General features: G+C 35.7%; 1 protein-coding gene across 1 annotated transcript in view; it reads right to left on the bottom strand.

Moving 5' to 3' along the window:
- CACNA2D1 (calcium voltage-gated channel auxiliary subunit alpha2delta 1) overlaps positions 1–22,666 on the bottom strand; it is a 343,011-nt gene that overhangs the window by 105,761 nt on the left and 214,584 nt on the right. Inside the window, exon 5 of the mRNA XM_081799703.1 lies at positions 13,487–13,622. Coding sequence (XP_081655829.1) covers positions 13,487–13,622 — 136 coding nt within the window. The remainder of the gene's footprint in view (positions 1–13,486; positions 13,623–22,666) is intronic.

Genomic DNA, 22,666 nt, shown 5'->3' with positions numbered 1-22,666 from the left:
CGGGGGAAATCGGAGGGGTAGACGAACCATGAGAGACGATGGACTCTGAAAAACAAACAGGGTTCTAGAGGGGAGGGGGGTGAAGGATGGTTAGCCTGGTGGTGGGTATTGAGGAGGGCACATTCTGCATGGAGCACTGGGTGTTATGCACAAACAATGAATCATGGAACACTTCATCTAAAACTAATGATGTAATGTATGGGGATTAACATAAGAATAAGAAAAAAAATAATTGGCCTATGGTAGCAAAATATTTTATCATTTATGTTCAGTAAACTTAACTGCACTTTAAAGATTAAAATCTTATCAACTCTGAAAAAACACCACTTATTACACAAAAGACTGTAAATTAAAAACTTTGTCTTTCAAAGTAAATATACTCTCAAATTCAGAGTTTCAGACTCACAGTCTATTCATTAAAATACTAAAATATCAAACTTTGCTGAAGTTCATGTTCACAAACTATACAGGATATGGTAATCACCTTCACCAAAGAGCTACAAAAATAAACTAATCAATATCAAATAATTCTAACTTAGTTCAGTGATATTTGAGTTTAATTCTATAATTCATCCTGTTTTATTGTTTATTAAAACATTGATTTCTCTTAACTCGAATGAGTAAGACGATATGTATATGTGCTCAATTACACGTTAAGAACTTCTAAATGACATTTTCATTTGACTAAGATTAAAATTAAAAAAAACAGGTATTAATTAAGATTTATTTATTAGAGGGAGAGAGAGACAGAGAAAGAGAGAGACAGAACATGAATGGGGAAAGGCAGACAGGGAAAGAGAGGGAGAGAACCTCAAGTAGACTCCCTGCTGAGTGCGGAGCCCTATCTGGGGCTCTATCCCATGACCCTGAGATCCTGACCTGAGCTGAAGGCAGACGCTTAAGCAACTGAGCCACCCAGGCATGACGATAGCTAAATTTTCTTAGAAAAATGAGGGCTGCTGATGTAATAGATTTTAACACTCATCTAACAATGGTCTTTTTTTATGTGCTTTCTTTTAATCCTCTTAACAGACCTTGGAGGTAAGTACTATGGTATGTATTAAAATATTCTCAAAAATGCCAACTTTATTTTTGCTAAATCACTGTTTATTTCAATATTCACTGGACTGTCATTTTCCTTTCATCATTTTAAAATTTCCCTACTCCTTAATTTTTTTTTTTAATTTTGGTACCATTTTCCATTTCTATCAAAGGCTATCCATTGTACTTGAAACTTCACCACTGTAGGACTTCTCAATTTTTCTACTTCAGAAATTTTTCAAAAATCTCCAAAAACAACCTAGAGCATCCTTCTGAGAATAAAAAAAAATCAGATAGTAAGTTGAATAAATTTAGACTCTTAAGAGAAGATTTTAACAGGACTGGGTTTAAAAAACTGTAATACAAGTGAAATACAAATAAATAACTATGATCAGTGACTTCACTACAACTAAAATAAATAGCTTTCTGCATTAAGATGATTATATACCTAATATTTGCATGGTCTTTTAATATTATAGATGGCTATCACTCACTTCTATCAATTAGATACTTGAGAAAAGTTTCTATTTCTCAAATATTTTTGTAGATCCTTATTTGGAATTATATTTTAAATTGACGACAAACATTTTGGCCCTTTCAGGAATTATTTTATTTTTCAAATAGCTATCAGTCTTTTAGAATTATGTGTGATGAAAAAATTCGGCTGTTTTTTAATATGGTAATTATTCTCTAGACTAGAAAACTGGTATTGAAGCTAATTACAAAAAGGAATTTTTAGGTCAAAATACCAGAAATAACTATTACATATGCAAAATTATTTCTTAAAAGCTGTTCATTTAGAAAGTAAATATTTGTTTTTTTTTTTTAAGATTTTACTTATTTGAGACAGAGAGAGAGAGAGAGAGAATGCACAGAAGCAGAGCAGGGTATCAGACTTGGGACTCGATCCCGGGAGATCATGACCTGAGCCAAAGGTAGACGCTCAACCAACTGAGCCACCTAGACACCCCAAGAAAACAATTTTATAAAAATATGTTATTTTAGGGGCGCCTGGGTGGCTCAGTCATTAAGCGTCTGCCTTCGGCTCAGGTCATGATCCCAGGGTCTGGGATCGAGCCCCGCATCGGGCTCCCTGCTCAGCGGGAGGCCTGCTTCTCCCTCTCCCACTCCCCCTGCTTGTGTTCCCTCTCTGGCTATCTCTCTCTCTCTGTCAAACAAATAAATAAAATCCTTAAAAAAAAAAAATATGTTATTTTAAATTGGAAATACAAAAACTTCAACAATAAATGACAAAAATACAGGGGATAAAACATTTTTTTCCATTAACCTTTCCATTAGAAATGGGAAAAGGCGGCATGTGTATACTGAAAAATTCCTGAAACACTAGTTTTTGTCAGTTGTTTCTTAGTTTTGGGGTGGAGCTGATAAGGAAAGAAGGTCCAAAAATTAGATTATTCTGTAATGAGGATGTTCTATGGGTTAAGGATGCCCTCTGATTACAAAAGATCAAAATTAAATAGAGAAATCATTTTAAGTATTAAAAATACCATTGAGGGGCATCTGGGTGGCTCAGTCAATTAAACAGCCGACTCTCGATTTGGCTCAGGTCATGATCTCAGCGTCTGGAGATCAAGCCCCGGGTCAGGCTCCGCACTGAGCAGGGAGTCTGCTTGACAATTCTCTCTCTTCCTCTGTCTCTGCCCCTCCTCCCACACATGCATGCACGTGTGCGCTTTCTCTCTCTCTCCTTCTCTCTCAAATCTTTAAAACAAAATGTAAAAAAAAAAAAAAAAAAAAAAATTAAACATACCATTGAATACAAGATTAGTTTCTTTGAAAAATAAAGCCTTCCGCTATTTGTGTAACTCTCCTAGGGTCTTATTTTCTATATTCCAAGTGGCCTAATAATTGCTGATCACTTCCACATCACTGACAGTGATTACCAAGAGAGTACAGAAACAACAACGGGTCTTCATATACTTGGAAGCGTAGTAATGGAACATTTCTTCATTCATGTTCCAGACCAGGCGAATAGGAAACAAGAAAACAGCCCCAGTGTCCATGAGAGCTAATAAGGAACTTCTCCCAGCTTCTACTTACTATCATTGACACGAAACAAAAACAACTTTTACACAGGAATGAAACAACAAGCAAGGCCTATATCACTGTATCTTTCCAACAGTATATACCTTAAGCACTATTTTTTTAAAAGGGTTGCATATTATTCATTAAGTTAAAATATAACTTCAGTTGCTCTACTAAGTACTGACTAAATCCCATTTCGATATTCGTGTAGCTCACAGCCCCTGAACTTCTAAAATACAAGCTTTCTATCTTGAGACAAAATAGTGTTGCAATCTTTAGTCCATTCAAAATCTTTCTTTTCTAATAGGACTTTAGAAAGATCTTTTAAATGCCTTTTTCTCTCTAGGGAGAATTCTGCTAAGATTTTATACATGAAGCAACATGCCAGATGATTAAAAAATTCTCATCTCAAATTCCAGGCCTCCATTTTCTCTCCAATTGTCAATCCCTTTTTAATTTGCTGTGAACAGTACTGTCAGTCTGTTTGGAAAGCTATTCTAATTTAAGATTTCATTATCTCTCTTCTTCAACCTTTGAATGGCCTGTCACTTGTTATACGCATCATAGAAAGCTAGCCAAGTACACTTCTGATTTCCAGCTATCAAGTTTACAGAGCATTGCATTGTCCAAACATCCTTTCAGACCATGCTTCTATGTTCCCTCTCAAATTTCTCTATAGAAACAAACAAACAAAAAAAAACAGTGAATTTTTATTTGTTGTTCCCACTCAACCATAAGCAAAAGTGTAGAGATAACTGGACCTTTTGCAAATTCCTATTCTTGTTCATACATGAACTAAAAAAATTCACAGAATATTTTCTTTTTAATACAGCTCCCGCTCCCAGTAAGGTATGAAAAACAAATAGGAATTAAGGACATTTAATAAACCTGTTGTATAATATTTGATCTCTCCTTTAAGAAAGGGCACTGAGAAATACCAGCTCTGAAAAGAAGTGAAGATCTAGGATATTCCTTAGTGAGATATATGCACGCTAGATCAAGAGCTGGGATTTATGTGATCTACACAAGGATGTTAGTCTAACTAGATGAGGTTTACATTTAATTCAGTATCAAAATCAACCATGTTATGTTGACAAAAGTTTTTTAAACACCTTTCTAAGTACTCCTGACTTAGAGGACATTCTTCATGAGGCTCCCAAGAACAGGAGAATTTCCATTTGGCCAAATAGGCAATAAGAAGAGAAAACTTTTGTAATGAAATATAGTACAAGAGACATACAGTAAAACATTAGGAACTATGCAACATTTTATGCCCCAATTTTGACTGACTTGGTAGCATCTGCTAAGACTGGCATGAAGCATGTAGATGTTACTATTGTCCTACAGTACCCAAGCTGGTTCCGGGGAGGCCAATCTAAAATGCCACCTAGGGCTATGGAATCAACTAGCATTAAGTTCTCACCATATAAAGATGTGTGTCTGCTGAATCAAATGAACTACAGAAGAGAAGAACCCAGCAAGAAATGTCTCAATAACCCACAAAATCGTTCCTCAAAAGAAAGAGTTTAAATTATCTGTAAGACCTATCATCTACCCATGTCTGCCCTAAAGCCACCAGCCCAGCCACAAGGATCTTCTTCCTTCCTTTCCTTTCCTTGCTTCTACCTGGTGGGGGTAAAATTCAGAGAATGGCTAGGAAATGCTCACCTGTTGGCCCCTTTTCTACTGTTGGCTTCCATTAGCTCTCATCTAGGGGAGGGGAGAAGAATTAATAAATACTAAGTCAAACTGGGAATTTTGACTCTTACATGGGAATACACATTTTAATTTTTGAATTGAAACTTTTTAAACTGTTTTTAGGACTTAAAATGACCAAGGCCACTTTATTATTACAAAGTCCCCAGGAAAGTCACTTTTATCTACAGTCATTGACTGAAAAAGTGTAGGAGGCTAACAAAATAAAGTTAGATTTTCACAACAAACCATGTGTCACACTTGTACAACAAAGTGATTCCTATAGAACACAAAGTGACTTACAAATTTTATCAAAAGTATTATGCCCACTTGTCATTAGTACAAAATTTTATGAATAAAGAGATTAAGTGAAATAAATGAAATATATACTTGAGAGATGTTAATGTGACATGTATAAAATGGAAAAGACTGGGTAAAACAACTTAAATTTTGTTTAGAACATGCCAGAAAAATTCTGCTAGAAATAAGGAGTAGTTGTCAATAACATGGCGGGTGATACAAAAGACAGAAGCAACCACCATTATAAACATATAAGAGGTGAGTGAACCTTGCAAGAGTAGCTACCTCTAGAGCTAATTTACAACTTTATTTTTAATGAGATACGGATTTTTACAATTCCAAATATCTTAATGGGTTGAAATATCCTTCAAGTTTCAATTAAGGGACTGAGAAGCTTTGCAAATTGAACCAGGAACGGAGTGTTCCAAAATGAAATCAATGAACAGAGTGTTCCAAAATGTAATCAATTTGTAGTGTGCACAGAACATTATCTGCACAGAACGGTAAACAATTTGTCAGCACCATCCTGGATACTGGGCTCCATGATCAAATGACTAGACAATCAGGTTCTTAGAACAGTCTTCTGCCCTCTTTTAAATGTGACAAAACAAAAATCAAACAAAACCACACTTCAGTAACTATAAATTTCAGTCTCTATATCTGCAAAGCCTACATATCCACTAAATAACTTAGGGAATTCTCCACGAAAGTGATCAATCTAATCATTACTACAGAGGGTTAGAATTGCCAATTCACTGTCATTCCAATCAGATCTACTCATCTATTGAGTTTGGGGAACATTAATTGGTTTCCAGGGCACAAGTGCTTCAAGGGCAAGCACAGAAATCACGATTCTGAATTAAAATGAAAAAAAAAAGGGGGGGGCTTGTAAATCCAAATATAGCAGCCAAATATTTCTCAACTATTGTATTTCAGTACAAAGTATGAAATATACAACAGAACTTTTTCATACCTTGTTTTTTATTCTTTTAAACCCTGAGTTAAAAACTACAGCATTTTTTTCCTCAGGAAATAAATTTGCGTTTTTGTCAGCTCTGACTGCCATAACAAAATACCATTGACTGGGTGGCTTAAAGGAGAAATTTATTTTCTCACAGTTCTGGGGCTGAGAAATCAAAGATCAAGGTGATTGCCTTTTTGAATTCCTGTGATAGCATTCTTTCTGGGCTTGCAGACAGCTGCCTTCTTATGTCCTCACATGACCTTTTCTCTGTGTGAGTACATATAAAAACCTCTTCTTCTAAGGCCACCAATCCTACAAGATTCGGGCCCCAACCTTATCAGCTCATTTTACCTTCATTACCTCCACGCAGCTTCCATGTTTGTGTCCTCCCAAAATTCCTAGATGGAAGCCCTAATCCCCATGAGACAGCATTAGAATGGGGCCTTTGGGAAGTCATGAGAGATAGAGGATTTCATGAAGATAGAACCTCCACAGTAAGATTAGGGTCCCCATAAGAAGAGGAAGAGAGCAGAGCTCTCTCGCGCACACTCTCTCTCTCCACATGTATGAAGAGAAGGTCATTTGAGCACAGAGCAAGATGGTGGCCATCTGCACACCAGACAGAGAACCCTCACTAGGCACCATGCACACCAGACAGAGAACCCTCACTAGGAACGAAATCCACCAGCACCTTGATCTTGGACTTCACAGCCTCCAGAACCGTAATAAATAATACCTACTGTTTAAGCCACTCAGTCTATGGTATTTTGTTAAAGCATACTGAACTAGAACAGTATCAGTAAAAATCAAAGCCTTTGCAATTATCCATTAGGCTATATATGGCAAGGCCTCTGCTACCCAATCCTCAAGGCCTTCCTTTATCTATTTTAAAATACCAACTCCCCACCCCTAACCCAGGAACTACCTATAGCTGTGCCCTATTTTTATATAGAACATTTATCATTCTATCATGTAGCCCATTCTATTCTTTATTTGTTCATTTTATGTTCCATTTCCATCCACTACAGGCAAAATAAAGAGAATATTTTATAATTTTTCTACTCATGATACATATTGAACATATCTGAAACTAATCTCAAATTAGTAAACTTTCACTTAATTACTGGCTGCTTTTGAAGTAATTCAATAATACCATGTTTCATAAAACTAATGTGGTCCAGGTTATCTTATTGTGAACTTTCCTAGATCTCTACCCTAATACAAGATAGTTAATAACATTTTACCTCAAACCTATAATACTGCTATATTATAAAAGTGTTATTTTTCTTAGCACATATAAATATAATATATATTATTTGGTACTTTGAGGATAGAGCACAACTGTGATTTTTGTCTACAGGTTTTTTTTTTTTTATCTGAGCTATCCCATAAATAATTCAAAATATTTGTTAAATATGCCAAATACAGATGAAAGATATATACTCATGAGATAACTGAAATTAAAATGTATCAACAATCACTATAGTCAAAAGAAGAGAATGCATATTTCAAAACCAAACACTAAGTGACAAAACAATTTAGCCCTATAGTTGATAGCTCTTGTCCTTTTTTGTTAACTTGTCACAAAGTCTACTTTGGTTATAACCAAACCAGTTACGTCTAAAGTAATCTACCTTATTCATATTAATTATTCTAAGTTACATCAAATAATCCTATTCCCCATGGTTGCATTTCCTTCAAATCACTTATCCAAGAGCTCACAATTTTACTCTTTAATTTCAGTTCGTTAAAGAAAAGACATACGGGACAAACTTTATTTCTAAGTTAATTACAATTTAAAAACTAAGACTATACACTGAAAGTATTTTACCAATATTATGTCAAGTTTCTTCTTACAAAATGTATTTGGTGAAGCAATAATATAAAGTAACATCAATCCAGTGAAATCTTTTCACATGGACTATGCTTTGTTGAAAAAAAAAATGACAGACTTGTGAATCCAGCCTTTTGCCCAAGAGCACCAAATATTTTTTTTAAAGGAGTTATCATCTATCTTTACAACTATTGAAGCTGTAAAGTCAGACAGCCTTATTTTGAGGATGCCAATCAACTAAAATATTAACTTTCTTAAAACTATAAAAGAGATATTACCCACATTGTTACTTGTTGGAATAACAAAATGAGTTGTTTAAAACCAATGTAAACTATTAATTAGCACTCTATAAATAAGTGATGTCTATCTCTTGAAACAGATTTGTTGTTAAAATTTATAAAGACTGAAAAGCTATCTATACAATTGTCAGCAAAGGTAGGGCAGCTTTTTCCTTTATTTTTTATACTGATATCATTTGAGATACTGTAGCTGTAAAGACAAAATAAATCAACAGCAAGTTAAATTGCAATTGCAGTATTAGTAATTTTAATTAGTTCAATTTATAAGTATTGTTAGTAAAGCAAGTGAGACTTTAAAAGACAAACAATTCCTGAAAATTCTGTCTTCCTTTATCAAAATGAATACTCCCTTAAGATAAAAGTTCATTTTTCAATTTCTAAAATGGAAATAATTGTCTTGCTTACATTATAATGTAAGTATAAGGAAAAAGTATTGAATACCTGAAAATGTTATGTAATTTGGAGTTACTATTTTCCCTTATTACTGAGATTCTTTTGAACCAGTGAAATTCTCAAAAATGAACACTTTCAGATATGGCTCTAATTAAATGTACTACTCTAAAACTTTAAATATCAATGAGCAAAGATAATCCCATTTCAATTCTTGGGACTTTAAGAAGTAATTGCTTCTAAGAAATTAGAACATGAGATTCCTTATGAGAATATAGTCACACAACTGTCTTAGAGAAAGAACAGGCTGTTTCCTTCAGTTAAGCCTTCAATTAAAGGAAGCTTTCACATTTATTAAATTCGGAAACCCAGAACAATCCTGTAAATCTGATATATTCTGAAGAACTTCATGAAGAATACCGGTAATCATTAAATTTCAAGATCTTCTTGACATTTCTGATTTTACTCCTGTGTCATTTACTCACAAAGCGCATAACATGGAATATGAATTTTAAAAGAGTAGAGGCCAGAGAGGTCAGAGTCTTACTGATGAGATTTCAGCAAAGGGGGAGAAGCCACTATTAAGATAAATGAGACTAAATAAATAATCCAAGACAGAGTTTTCTCTTTTTTTAATTAAGACACGTTCCCAAGTATGCCTTAGACTTCTGAAAACACCTATTTAAATATTTTATCTCATTTTCAAAATCAAAGTATTTTTTATTCCCTGAGACTATTAAGATCATCTTCTGCAGATGTGTACACATAGTTTACTCTAAATTGGAAAGAAAAACATTTATAAAATTCGAAACTTTTGAAATATAATTAAAAAAAAACCCTATGTATACCATGTCGCAGTTAATATTATTTTTAAAATTATGTTTAGGTTCACTTTGTGTCTATTTTCATGTCTGTTCCAGCATATAACAGATGAAGACTTTAACTATGTATGATTTCAACTGAAAAGGAAAAAAAAAAAATCAAACAGAGGGAAAGAAAAAAAAGTAAGAAAATAAAGATTATCACGTAGAACACATCTTACTAATTCCAGTGGACAATTCTGTCTCCCAAATAACATAAGAGTTAAAATTAACTCTAAAATACGAAGAATTTCATTTATTATAGTGATTAAAAATATAAAGATTGGAATTAGACTTTATTTGAATTCTGACCCCATCTCTTAATAATACGGCCTTTCCTTAAAGACTGCTTCAGTTTTCCCTTCTTCAAAATTACTTAAACAATGTTACAGTAAATAAAGGAGATACTACATTAAAAAAGGTTAGCATGGAGTCAAGCAACTACTAATTCAAAAAAAATGGTGTTATTAATTAACCAGGCCAATGGAATTGTGGGGTCTTCTGACCCTTGTTGTTCACAAAAGGTATGCACAAGGTAATTTACTAGACTGGTAAATTAGGCACTAATTATCTATGGAAAAAATGAGAAATCCCTTTTTTCACTGATTTCTCAAACATGTCATTGAGAAACTAAGCACAATCACTTTATTTTTTTCTGGGTAACCTACTCCTGAGGAGAAATCTTTCTCCCATTTGCAGCCTTCTAATACTCTAACAAGAATCTCTAAGTTCAGGAAAAGGCAAGTTGAAAAGCAGTGTGAAATATCTCATTTGGACGTTAGTTCCTGCATTTAAAGTTATCCTACAGGACTATGGCCCCAAACTGTTAATCATGGTTAGCTTCAGGAGCTGCTATTGCTGGACACTTTAATTTCCTATGTTAAATATGTATGCTATATTAAAATTTGCCATAATGGTATACGCTTTTTAGAGGGGAAAAAAACCTTTTAAAATGTGTAAAGTATCCATATCCTTCCTTGAGAATTGAATGAAAAATTTGAGGATTTCTTGACAATCCCTAATAGATTGCCTGAACCACAAGGAAATTTTTCTACAGAGAGGAAAAAAAGATTTACTGTTCCGTAGGAACGTGAATGAGAGAAACTATGAAGAGCCTCATTATTTTGTATACCTGAAGGGAAAGAACTGGGCTGAGTGGGCCAGCAAGGTAATGGAGTCTTTATACCATACTGGGACTGAAGTGGTGTCTCATGTGCCATCCAGACCAGGAAGTAAGCTCCTGGGCCTTAGAGAGACACCTCATGTGCCATACAAATCAGTAAGTACGTGCAAACCCTCCTCTTTCCCAAGTTTCGTCAGTGAAGGGCCCCATGTCCAGCAAAGAACAGTGCTGTGACCCACTGGCTCTTTCTATCCTATCAAAGGTGGGGAGAAGTGGGCAGAATCGGCACAAAGACAAAGCTCTTCAAAACACCCATCCCAACTTTCCCAAACCTCTACATCCACAATCAAGCAGATTAAAACCGCAATACACTTAAACTTGTTCTTTTTCTTTTCTTTGGGAATGACAAACAATAATCTATGGACTTGCTCAGAGAATCTATCTTGACTACTGATTCTAGACAGACTGCCTCCCCAAGAACATGCAAATATATATTTTAACAAAGTGTTCCACAGATTAAAAAAAAAGAAATCAGTGACTTGAGTATCTTCTTGATAATGATACTGATTTTCAGGAGTAAGGAAAAAAAATCTCCAAATATGAGGCAACAAAACAGCAACACAATAATGACAGCTTTCTAACAAATTGAAAACACTGAAGTTGGCCTCAAGTTTCTTCAACATAGTAATACAGGACCAAAAAAAACAAGAACAAAAACAAACAAACAAACAAACAAAAAAAACAGTGCCAGGAAATCCATAGAGTACTGACAAAAAATTATTGTGACTCAAAACTTCCATATCCAGCCAGTGTGTTCTTCTAACGTGAATTCAATAGGAAGATATAATTTAAACGTAGTAAGATTATTTTGTTGGCATACCCAAAAAACAACTGGTGATAAAAAAAATTTGAAATGAAGGTGGATGAAAATTAATTTTAAAAAAATTAGAAATAATCATACAGCTTATATTGTCTGAATAGTTTTAACAGTTACAAAATGTAATTGCAAATATCAAGATAGTTCTTTTAAACAGTACACCATGATCAAAGTTTAAAAAAGAAATCTGAACCCAAATCCCAAGTAATTCCTAAAAGAACCTAGAATAAACAGTAAAGAAGTCTAATTACGTTTAATTCTCATGTAACAACAGAAACTACCCATATACATCATTTTGTTTCTTTTATCAATAAAGAAAAATCATACATTTAATATCTTAAAAGAATTGATAGGAAGAAAACATTATGTACTTTTTTAAAATTAAAAACAGAATACAATAATTTGATCAAGAGGAAATCTGTTATGAAAAGAATTACATATGCATTTCAAATTCCCTTTTAAACAATCTCAGTGAATCCAAAATATAAATGATAATTTATATTATTAGTTCCTGTACTTAGTCCCCTGTGCTTAAATAAACTTGAACTGTAATTAACAGTAACAAAAAACATTTAAATAGCACCTACTACTAGGCTGGAAAATAAGTATATTAACTTACTTTATCCTCGCTCATCTTTTAGTTGAGTAATCTTATCCCCATTTTACAGGTGAGAAAACACTTGCCCAGAAATTTAAAGGATTTGCTTAAGAAAAAAATACTGCAGGGGCGCCTGGGTGGCTCAGTCCCTAAGCATCTACCTTCGGCTCAGGTCATGATCCCAGGGTCCCGGGATCGAGCCCCGCATCGGGCTCCCTGATCAGCAGGGAGCCTACTTCTCCCTCTCCCTCTCACTCCCCCTGCTTGTGTGGGCTCTCTCTTTCTCTGTCAAATAAATAAATAAAATCTTTTTAAAAAAGAAAAAAATATTGCAAAGGGGCACCTGAGTGGTTCAGTCGCTTAAGCGTCTGCTTTCAGCTCAGGTCATGATCCTGGGGTCCCGGCATCAAACCCCACTTCAGGCTCCCTGCTCAGCAGGGAGTCTGTTCCTCCCTCTCCCTGTGCCCACTGCCCCACCTGGTGCTGTCTCTCAAATAAATAAAATTAAAAAAAAAAAAATACTGCAAAAATTTAGCTTTGAACTCAGGCCATCTGGCTCCAGAACCCAGGCAGTTCTAGACACCCAATTCACTCTACAGCCTCTCTAATTAAGGAGAATATAAGAAAAGTACTTTTAAAAATCTCAAATGGTCCTTTCTTATTACTAATTACTTAGGCAAGAAGGCAGAGTAGAAATTGGTTAGAGAATGGTGAACATAGGAGCCAAGAGCTACGACTGAACAAAGACCCTGCTTTCTGGGCCTTGGGTAGTCCTCATAGATAATAGATTATCCTAGTCAGATTCTCAGGCTCTACCCTTACTAATATATAGGGTATCTCTGTCACTCCACTGGTAAAAGCTCCCTGCCCTATACCGTCCTAAGGAACTTATTCCCCTCCCTTTCTCAGTGAAGCCTTCTCCAGCAAGTCTTCCACTCAGTGGTTCTCTATTTCTTTAGTCTTTCCCAGCATTTATCTTGAGCCCATAACATATGGGGAGGCAGGTATTTTTTATCTATATCCGAGGGTAAGACAGGCAGACACATACAGAAAACCCTAAGATGGGACTGAAAACTGCACAGTCTAAAATGTATCGCTCTCTGCCTTTGCAGTTTGTCTATTTGCATTTGTGTGCACTTGTGCTATGTAATTTTGATTTTTTAAAAGTCTATCTATTAATTTTCAGTTTCGATGGCAATAGGGAAGGCAGATTTTTTTTACTCAATAATAGAAGGACATCTCCAATGGATGCACTCTCCTGCAAATATTCACATAGTGAGGCTATAAGAACATCAACTGCTCATAAAAATCAGATTTCTTCTTTTATACAGAGTTGACCACAGACTCTTAAATGATACGTAAATAAAACTGTATCCCATTTTTGTCTTTTTCTTCCCCAAATCTGAGATATAAAAGACAGACAAGAGCATGATATTCCAACAGCTGTTTAAATTCTTTTACTTACAGCCCTCATAGATGTCCGTGGGAATATGGACTGCGGCATGTTGATAGGATATCTGTCGTCCAAAATTAGCATCCTCAATAAAAACAGGTTTTATCCTCTGGCTGCCTGGCTCACTCTCATTTTTTTCAGGCTGTATCAGAAAAGATAGACAAGAAAAATAATATTACAACTTGAGATAACAGATACTCTCACATTCTTGTCTTCATTTGACAAGTGCATGGTCTTCAAAAAAAAAAAAAAACATATCTATAAGAATATTTAAAAATATAGTACCATGATGACATTAAGACTTACTGTGGTACTTGTTTTCCGATATATAGAAATATCAATAGTTGTGTTGTATACCTGAAACTAACATGTTATATACTAAATACATCAGAGACAAAAAGAAGCCATATTGAAAAAATATTGTAAAAAAAAATATGAGATACACAAATAACATTCAGGTATCAGAATTAGTGTTATCTTTCTATTATTCACATTAAAATCGAACTTCTCATTTCTTCAGTGTTGGAGTCACTCAGGATCATCCTGACGGGACCAGAGCTTTTTCATATGCAGTACTTATTAAAATGTACATTTATAGAACAGGATAAATTACTTTAAACACAATTGAATTAAAATTATCCCTCAATATAAATTTCACTATCTATGCTACTAAGTTTTTATTATGCGGTTGAGGATAATTCTTGGTTTGACAATTTATGGTAAACATGACTGCAGAAAGATAGCAATAAAGGATTATTTTATATCATGTTCCCTTGCTTTTTGCGGGTTTTCCAGTCGTACCAATTTTTGTTTTAAAAATAAAGTATACTAGAAAAGATCTTTTGTAACTAAGCACTATTAAATCCTAACTGCAACCATTTTGTCTCCTGAGGTAGGAGGTAAGGTCTAATCAATAATGATTCAAGAAAAGCCCACAGGAGTTTAAGGTTGAGAATTAATTTTCTATCTATTGAAACCAGGCTTTTTTTTTTTTTAAAGATTTTATTTATTTGAGAGAGAGAGAGAGAATGAGAGACAGAGAGCATGAGAGGGAGGAGGGTCAGAGGGAGAAGCAGACTCCCTGCCAAACAGGGAGCCTGATGCGGGACTCGATCCCGGGACTCCAGGATCATGACCTGAGCCGAAGGCAGTCGCTTAACCGACTGAGCCACCCAGGTGCCCTGAAACCAGGCTTTTGATACCAATTACTTTATTGCTCTCCCCTGGCAGGAAACTGAGAATCACATTCATTGATCCAAAACGCAGCTCTGTAACCTTTTCGTAGTTGTTGTTTTGACTAATTATGTTAAATTTTTTTTTTTTTCAGTTCAAATACAGTTTTAAACTCTGCCCTTTTTTAAAAAAATTAAGTTCAGATCTATATTTTCAACTCAATGTTGGAGACTGTTTTCCATATTCCAAAGGTAATCGCCTCAAAACCAAACTGAAAAACAAATCACATTTGACTCTTTTTGGCAGCACACTACAGTGATGCAAGTGATAAACAAGAGAAAAGACGTAACTGGACAACCAGAAAATTTCCCAAGAAGGCTGGAAGACACTGCCAACAACATAAAATCAGCAGGTTTGCAAAGAACTGACGTGTGCAACTGTCCACATACAGCCCTGAAAAACGTAAATGACCAAATAACACATTATCATCCTGAGATATTAGGACACGTGTGTGTATGTGTATTTATTTTTTCCTGGGAAACTGCAACATTGGAAATATTTAGACATAGATAAGAACAACATGACCTTAAATGAAAAAACAAAAACAAAAACAATGGCTTCCAAAGCTGCAAATCCAACCTATAATCAGATAATGAAATCAATTTTATAGGTACTTATAAACCAAATTATTCTTTAAATGAAATATTAAACTTGGTTATGACCAAATTATTTAAGTGAAACATACTTTTTTTTAAATTAAGACTTTATTTATTTGTTAGAGAGAGCGGGAACACAAGCAGGGGGAGTGGGAGAGGGAGAAGCAGGCTTCCCGCTGAGCAGGGAACCCGATGTGGGGCTCGATTCCAGGACCTTGGGATCATGACCTGAGCCGAAGGCAGATGCTTTACCGACTGAGCCACCCAGGCGTCCCTAAGTGAAACGTATTTAGAAATATATAAAAGTGCAGTCTATATATTAAGCTGAAGAGCTATTTTGTGAAACTTGTGTTTCAGATAGGACTGTGTGTATGTGTATATATGTGCACATGAGACTGTGATGTGGACTGTAAAATTGGTCATGGACAAAAATACTTGAAAACCGATCACTGATTTTTTTTTTCATATGAAAGTCATGAATATCTAATAGTTATCCCACAAGGAAACTGAATATATAACCAAACAGTAGTGTTTCAAGTCCAAAATTTGGAAAATATACCTTCACACAGGAATCACTAATCATACTCTTTCCTAAAAGAAAGTTTGGGGGGGGGGGGAGGGTGTGTGTGTGTGTGTGTGTGTGTGTGTGTGTGTGTGTGTGTGTGTGTGTGTGTGTGTACCAGCATGCAAGCAGAGCATGAAGAAAGGAGAGAGAAGAGTTATAAGGAAAATAGAAATCAGAGAGCAAAAGGAATTCTGAACCTAACATTCAATGGTTATTTTATGAATGAAAATGATAAACTGGGATTTGGCCGTGGATTCAACCATGGATTTTAACACATTTAAAAAACTCACCACTGTCTGTTCCTGAGCACTACTGACTTGAATAAGGGGCACATTAAAACAACGACTTCCAGTAGTAAGATGAATGTAAAGAGGACACCAACTAAGAATGATGCCCCTATTTTTCTCAGCTGAAAATATTCTGAAAATCTCAATTTTTTTTTTGAAGATTTTTTTTTTCTTTGACAGAGAGGGACACAGCGAGAGAGGGAACACAAGCAGGGGGAGTGGGAGAGGAAGAAGAGGCTTCCTGCTGAGCAAGGAGCCTGATGTGGGGCTCGATCCCAGGACCCTGGGATCATGACTTGTGCCGAAGGCAGACGCTTAACAACTCAGCCACCCAGGCGCCCCTCAACATTTATTTTAAAACAATGGTTTCTCGAAGTATGGACCTTGGAGAAGCAGGAGCACTGAAATTTTTCAAATGTGGGCTCTCAGTCTCCAACCCCAGACAGACTCAGTCAGAAACACCCCGGGAAGGGCTGAGCGGTCTGCAGGGTAAGAAGCCTTCCCGGGGATCTGGTACTCGCTAAAACTGGGGGTCCATTGCTTTAAAAAATCAACAGTTGAAATTAGTCACATGTTTTTATTTGGACCTACTCATGAAAAAATTTGGGCTGATCACTACTTAGCATATTAATGAACACCTACTTTTTTACCCTCAGTTCTATGATTTGTGACTAGAAGCACACAAACGGTAATATGGTGAGGAATACTTACCAAAAGATGTTTTCAAAAGAGTGGCGCCTGAGTGGCTCAGTCAGTTGAGCGTCCAACTCTTGGTTTCAGTTCTGGTCATGATCTTAGATCAAGGTGCCCCCACCCCCATCCCAACCCTATCTGCTTGAGATTCTCAATCTCCCTCTTCTCTGCCCCTCCCCCTGCTCATGCCCTAGCCCGCTTTCCCTCGCGCATGCTCTCTCTCTCGCTCTAAAATAAAATAAGTCTTTAAAAAAAAAAAAGTTGTTTCAAAAGACAACAATCCCTCAAGATACTCTAGGGGTTAGTGCCACACTGACTTAAGTTGGGGAAAAGCTATTCCATTAAGATAAAAACAAACCACACTGGCACATCAAAGCCTCCAAGACAGGACTCACTCAAGAGTTTGACCCAGCATTCTCAAACTTATGGGACCCTGGGATTTTTTTCCATTCAATACATCTTACAAAGAACATACTTACAAAATTCCATAGAAAAGCCAAGTGAAGAGCGTGGTGGTCGAAAAATTTGATTCTACTCTGTTGCATTAATAACCTCTCAGACTTGAGCCACTCACCATTCCTTGGCCTTCAGTTTTCTGACTTATAAATCAATGATGTAAGGCTACAGGTGGTGTCTTTAGCGCACGGGCCTAATCAGAATCACCTGGGGAACCTCGGGCCCCATCAATGAAGACGTGATCCCAATGAGGAGGCTGTCCTTTGAAAGAATCTCTCAGTTGATTCTAATATTCTCTCCCATCTTAAATTAAAAAACCCTCAAGCTAAAGAACCCACAGTCATTTTCAGGTCTGAAAAAAATTATGGTCCCGTTTCTATAATTTTAGAAAATAACACATTACTTTTCATAAGCCTATCTTTCCCAGAAATTCCACTTGCATCTATTTCTAGCCAATTTTACTAGACATATTTGAAGAGTAGAAGGATCAGATAGATAATAGACAGATAATGAAGTACATGTGTGTATTAGGGTAGGACTATGTGGATATGTGCAAGTATTTCACTCATTCAGTCACTTGAGACATATTTGTTGGCAGACTGGAGGAGAGAAGGATTTATTGATATTATGTTTATAGAAATGCCATTTAATATCTAAATCTGGAAACAAGTTAAATGTTCAACAATAGCAAAATGTCACAATTATCACAGATACAACTGGGTGTTATTAAGTAATATAAAAGAGTAATTACATTGGGAGTGTATATATAAACTGTTTGTTTAAAAATGACTTTAAGCATAAAAAGGAAATGTTAAGCAAAAAGAAGGAAAAAAAGGCCTATTATTTTTATTTGAGAGAGAGAGAGAGCAAGCACGAGCAGGGGGACTGGCAGGCAGAGGGAGAGGGAGAAGCAGGCTCTCCCCTGAGCAGGGAGCCTGATGAGAGGGGCTCAATCCCAGGATCCTGGGCTCATGACCTGAACTGGAGACAATCGCTTAACCCACTGAGCCACCCAGATGCCCCAAGGCCTACTATTTTGAGAGAAAGAGAGGTAGAGGGAAAAATGAACGGATGAGTATAGAGCAAACGGTATAAACACTATGGTGGGTTTTGTAGTTATGAGCCTGATGTGGGGCTCGATCCCACATTAAACTAGATGTTTCATGTTTGGGTTTTCTTTTTTCCAATAATACAATGAACATGTATTTGGAAGAAAAATGCATTAATTTTTGTTTTAAGCCCTTTGTAGAGTGCTATTAAGTATTGTATGATTATCTTACTAAGGTAAACGTTGCTTATGTTTCCTCTGAATCCTCTCATACTTAAAAATAATAAATTTAAATACATTTTATGGAGATTCTTGCACTTGTAAATCACCATGTAAAGAGCTTTTAGGAATAACTTTAAAACAATAATGTAGTTTTCAAAAAATAAAAAAAATATTAGTGTACTTCTCAACTTGTATAATCATATATCAGGACAAGTATTAATGCACATTTGATAAGTATATAAAGAAAAAAATAATATGGCTGGTCTCCATGGTTCTCCCTATTATAGTCTCCATAAACTGAAATAATTCCACGAAAATACTAGACTTTCTAAATGTAACTCATTTATTTCCTTAAACATATGAAATTATTGTAACTTACAATGATACCCTCATAAGTTATGTCTTTGCCCATCTTGATATATTATGGCATTATACAGAATAATGAAAATACAGCAAATATTAGATACCAAAAAAAAGTGAGAAAAGGAATTAGCAGAAAAACTTCTTAACATATATCGTTTAATATGTTAACTAAAAATTTCAAATAAATAATCCTCCTGGAATAAAGACTTCCTATTTACCAGAATACACAGGAGAAAAATAAGCATATCTCTTGCCAACATTTTCCCCCCAAAATATCTTTTGAATTCTCCAGACTATCCTATATTAAAGTATACAGAGAAACTGAGCAGATCTATTCTAAAATGTATTCCAATGCATTTATTAGAACACATAAGTGAAACATGAGAAGTATGTTTCTCATACTATTCATCTCAATATAATTTCAGTTATTAAATAATAGATTAGATCATGCAGAGACCAAAGTACAGGCCAGTGTTGGATGGGTAGGCCATTCAATTTTACAAGTAGTACATATTAGCAAATTTAATTTGGAAAGTCAAAATGATATGTCTGTGACAGATACAAAAGGCTCTTGCATATTTAATATATTTACCTCAAATGAAACATTCTTAGAATTGGTATTTATACTAAAATATTTGTTTTTAATGTTTTGTTACATTTGCCATGTTAACTTAAAACATAAAAAAAATTCTGATAGCAAAATGTTCAGAAATTAAAAATTTACATATTTTACCTAAATTGCAATAGAACGTATCTTAATCACTTTGTCACAATTCAGACTGCACATGCTCATCTAGAAACTCTGTTCACAATCACACTATGGCTAAGTTTAACTCCCCTGTTCTCTGTTATTTTTTGTGTTCCATAACAGTGGAGAAAGAGGAAGAATGGTTCACTGAGACTCTCTATAGAAGTATCACAATTGGTGTTTCTATCTCCTTAGTGAAAACAGAGTTAAATAAAGGGGTCCTTGTGTAACGATCCAAATTCTTTCATAACTAGAGACTATAGTCTGGTGTACAATTCTCTATATGTACTTTAAAATTTCTGCCTCTAAACACATCCTTTTCTTTTTCACAACTGTTTTATAGATATTGTTTCAACAGAGGTACACAACTTTGACAATGTAGCCATAACTGATTTTAGATTTTATTTTTTTTATTTTTAGTTTTTTAGTTTTACTGGTATTCCCAGTATCAAATAAAATCTTGGATATATAATATGCCTTTGGGCATGGCATTCTCATCCAATATAATTACCATGCATATATTACATTTAAAACAGACTTTCTTGGTCACTAAATCTGAAAAGTCTGGTATATCGGCATGTTGGTATCAACTCCATGGATTAAATAGCAAGGTTGCCTGTGTAACCACTAGTTCATCCTTGTTATCTAAGCATTCTGATGCTCCATTAGTTAAGGCTGGCACCTGTTCTGCCCCTACAGAGGAAAGCTTTTTTTTTTTTTAAAGATTTATTTATTTATTTGAGAGAGAGAGAGGGATGGGCAGAAGGAAAGGGAGAGACATAATCTCAAGCAGACTCCCTACTGAGTGCAGAGCCCGACCCGGGGCTTGATCCCCCAACCCTGAGATCATGACCTGAGCCGAAACCAAGAGTCAGATGTTTAACCGACTTAGCCACCCAGGCGCCCCAAAAGCTTCCTTTTTAGTAAATCATTTGCATCAATTAGAAATGGAGATTCATCAAAGTAGCTGCCAGCTGACCATGCCCAATTAATGAATAATGAATAGAGAGAAAAATGTGCTGAGCATCATCCAACCTTAATCATTCTGGTCAGGTTGTAAAGCCAGGCTTAATATTAAATAATGAATCCAGTTACAATGGCAGTAAGAACATTGCTGCGTCTCCTAAGTTAATTGGTTTGCGATGCTATTTTCACCTTGAGGATGCTATGACTCAGGCAAGTATCCACTGAATGACTAGTATTAGAAAGGAAACATGAGGGGCTCCTGGGTGGCTCAGTCGTTAAGCATCTGCCTTCGGCTCAGGTCATGATCCCAGGGTCCTGGGATCGAGCCCCACATCGGGCTCCCTGCTCTGCGGGAAGCCTGCTTCTCCCTCTCCCACTCCCCCTGCTTGTGTTCCTGCTCTCGCTCTCTCTCTCTGTCAAATAAATTAAAAAAAAAAATCTTTAAAAAACAAAAGTTAAAAAAAAAAGGAGACATGAGTTGAAGGACGCAGTCTAAATTACACAGTAAAGACTTCAATATAACATTTGAATTTTGTTTTACTGAATCATAACAATAAGAAAAATTTTAAATTATAAATTTAATGCATGGCCATAGTTTTTCTGCAGGGTAAAGCTAAGGAATTATAACTTTTTAATTACCTGAAGAACTGGGGAAATCCTCTGAATTCATTTCAAAAACCTCTTGTTTCTTCGTGAAACATATTATGATTAGCTAAACTCATACGTTTCTGCAAGGACAGTATGGCCACGTATTAAATTTACTACTGATAATAATGCCCCATGTTCATGTGGCTTGTTGAGATATTTCCCATGGTAATATGAATAAATCACTATCATTAAGCATCATTATGCTTTTACTTATGATTTTTAATGCCATATGTCCCTTAAACCAATACTTTGTAAAGTCTCACTAAACTTAAAGCCTCTTTTGAGACGTGTCAACATATTAGTTCGGAAGTACTTATGTAGAATTTGTAAGTAAATATTCTTATATCAGGACGTGCGTTCAGTTTTTAATAATAATAATGCATGTGAAAACCAAAAAAAGGTTGAAGATACCATTCAAAACAATCCAGTCCCCATGTCTGTTCACCCTACAAATTTTTACACAGCGTAAGTATAAAATGCCCACATAATGCCAGTGACTTTTCCAAACTTAATGAATGTTCACAGAATTCTAAATATATGTACCATACACTACTTCTGAAAAGAAAGAACTGGGGGCACTGGGATGGCACAGTCGGTTAAGCGTCTGACTCTTGATTTCAGCTCAGGTCATGATCCCAGGGTCGTGGGATCAAGCCCCACGTTGGGCTCTGCGCTGAGCATGGAGCCTGCTTAGGATTCTCTCTCTCTCCCTCTCCCTCTACCCCTCCACCTGCTGGCTCTCTCTACTTCTCATTTGTTTCCATGAATTTTTTTTATTCTTCTTTAATTTCCTGGTTGACCCATTCATTCTTTAGTAGGATGCTCTTTAGCCTCCATGTATTTGAGTTCTTTCCGACTTTCCTCTCGTGATTGAGTTCTAGTTTCAAAGCATGGTGGTCTGAAAATATGCAGGGAATGATCCCAATCTTTTGGTACCAGTTGAGACCTGATTTATGACCTAGGATGTGATCTATTCTGGAGAATGTTCCATGGGCACTAGAGAAGAATGTGTATTCCATTGCTTTGGGGTGGAATGTTCTGAATATGTCTGTGAAGTTCATTTGGCCCAGTGTGTCCTTTAAAGTCTTTATTTCCTTGTTGATCTTCTGCTTAGATGATCTGTCCATTTCAGTGAGGGGGGTATTAAAGTCCCCCACTATTATTGTATTGTTGTCGATGTGTTTCTTTGCTTTTGTTATTAATTGGCTTATATAATTGGCTGCTCCCATGTTAGGGGCATAGATATTTACAGCTATTAGGTCTTCTTGTTGGATAGACCTTTAAGTAGGATATAGTGTCCTTCCTCAGCTCTTATTATAGTCTTTGGTTTAAAATCTAATTTGTCTGATATAAGGATTGCC

The sequence above is a fragment of the Leptonychotes weddellii genome, chromosome 12 (genome assembly GCF_054177405.1).
Source record: "Leptonychotes weddellii isolate Sample4059 chromosome 12, ASM5417740v2, whole genome shotgun sequence".
Taxonomy (NCBI): domain Eukaryota; kingdom Metazoa; phylum Chordata; class Mammalia; order Carnivora; family Phocidae; genus Leptonychotes; species Leptonychotes weddellii.
Note: the sequence above shows the minus strand (reverse complement) of the source record. Positions and strands in the feature narration are given on the sequence as shown.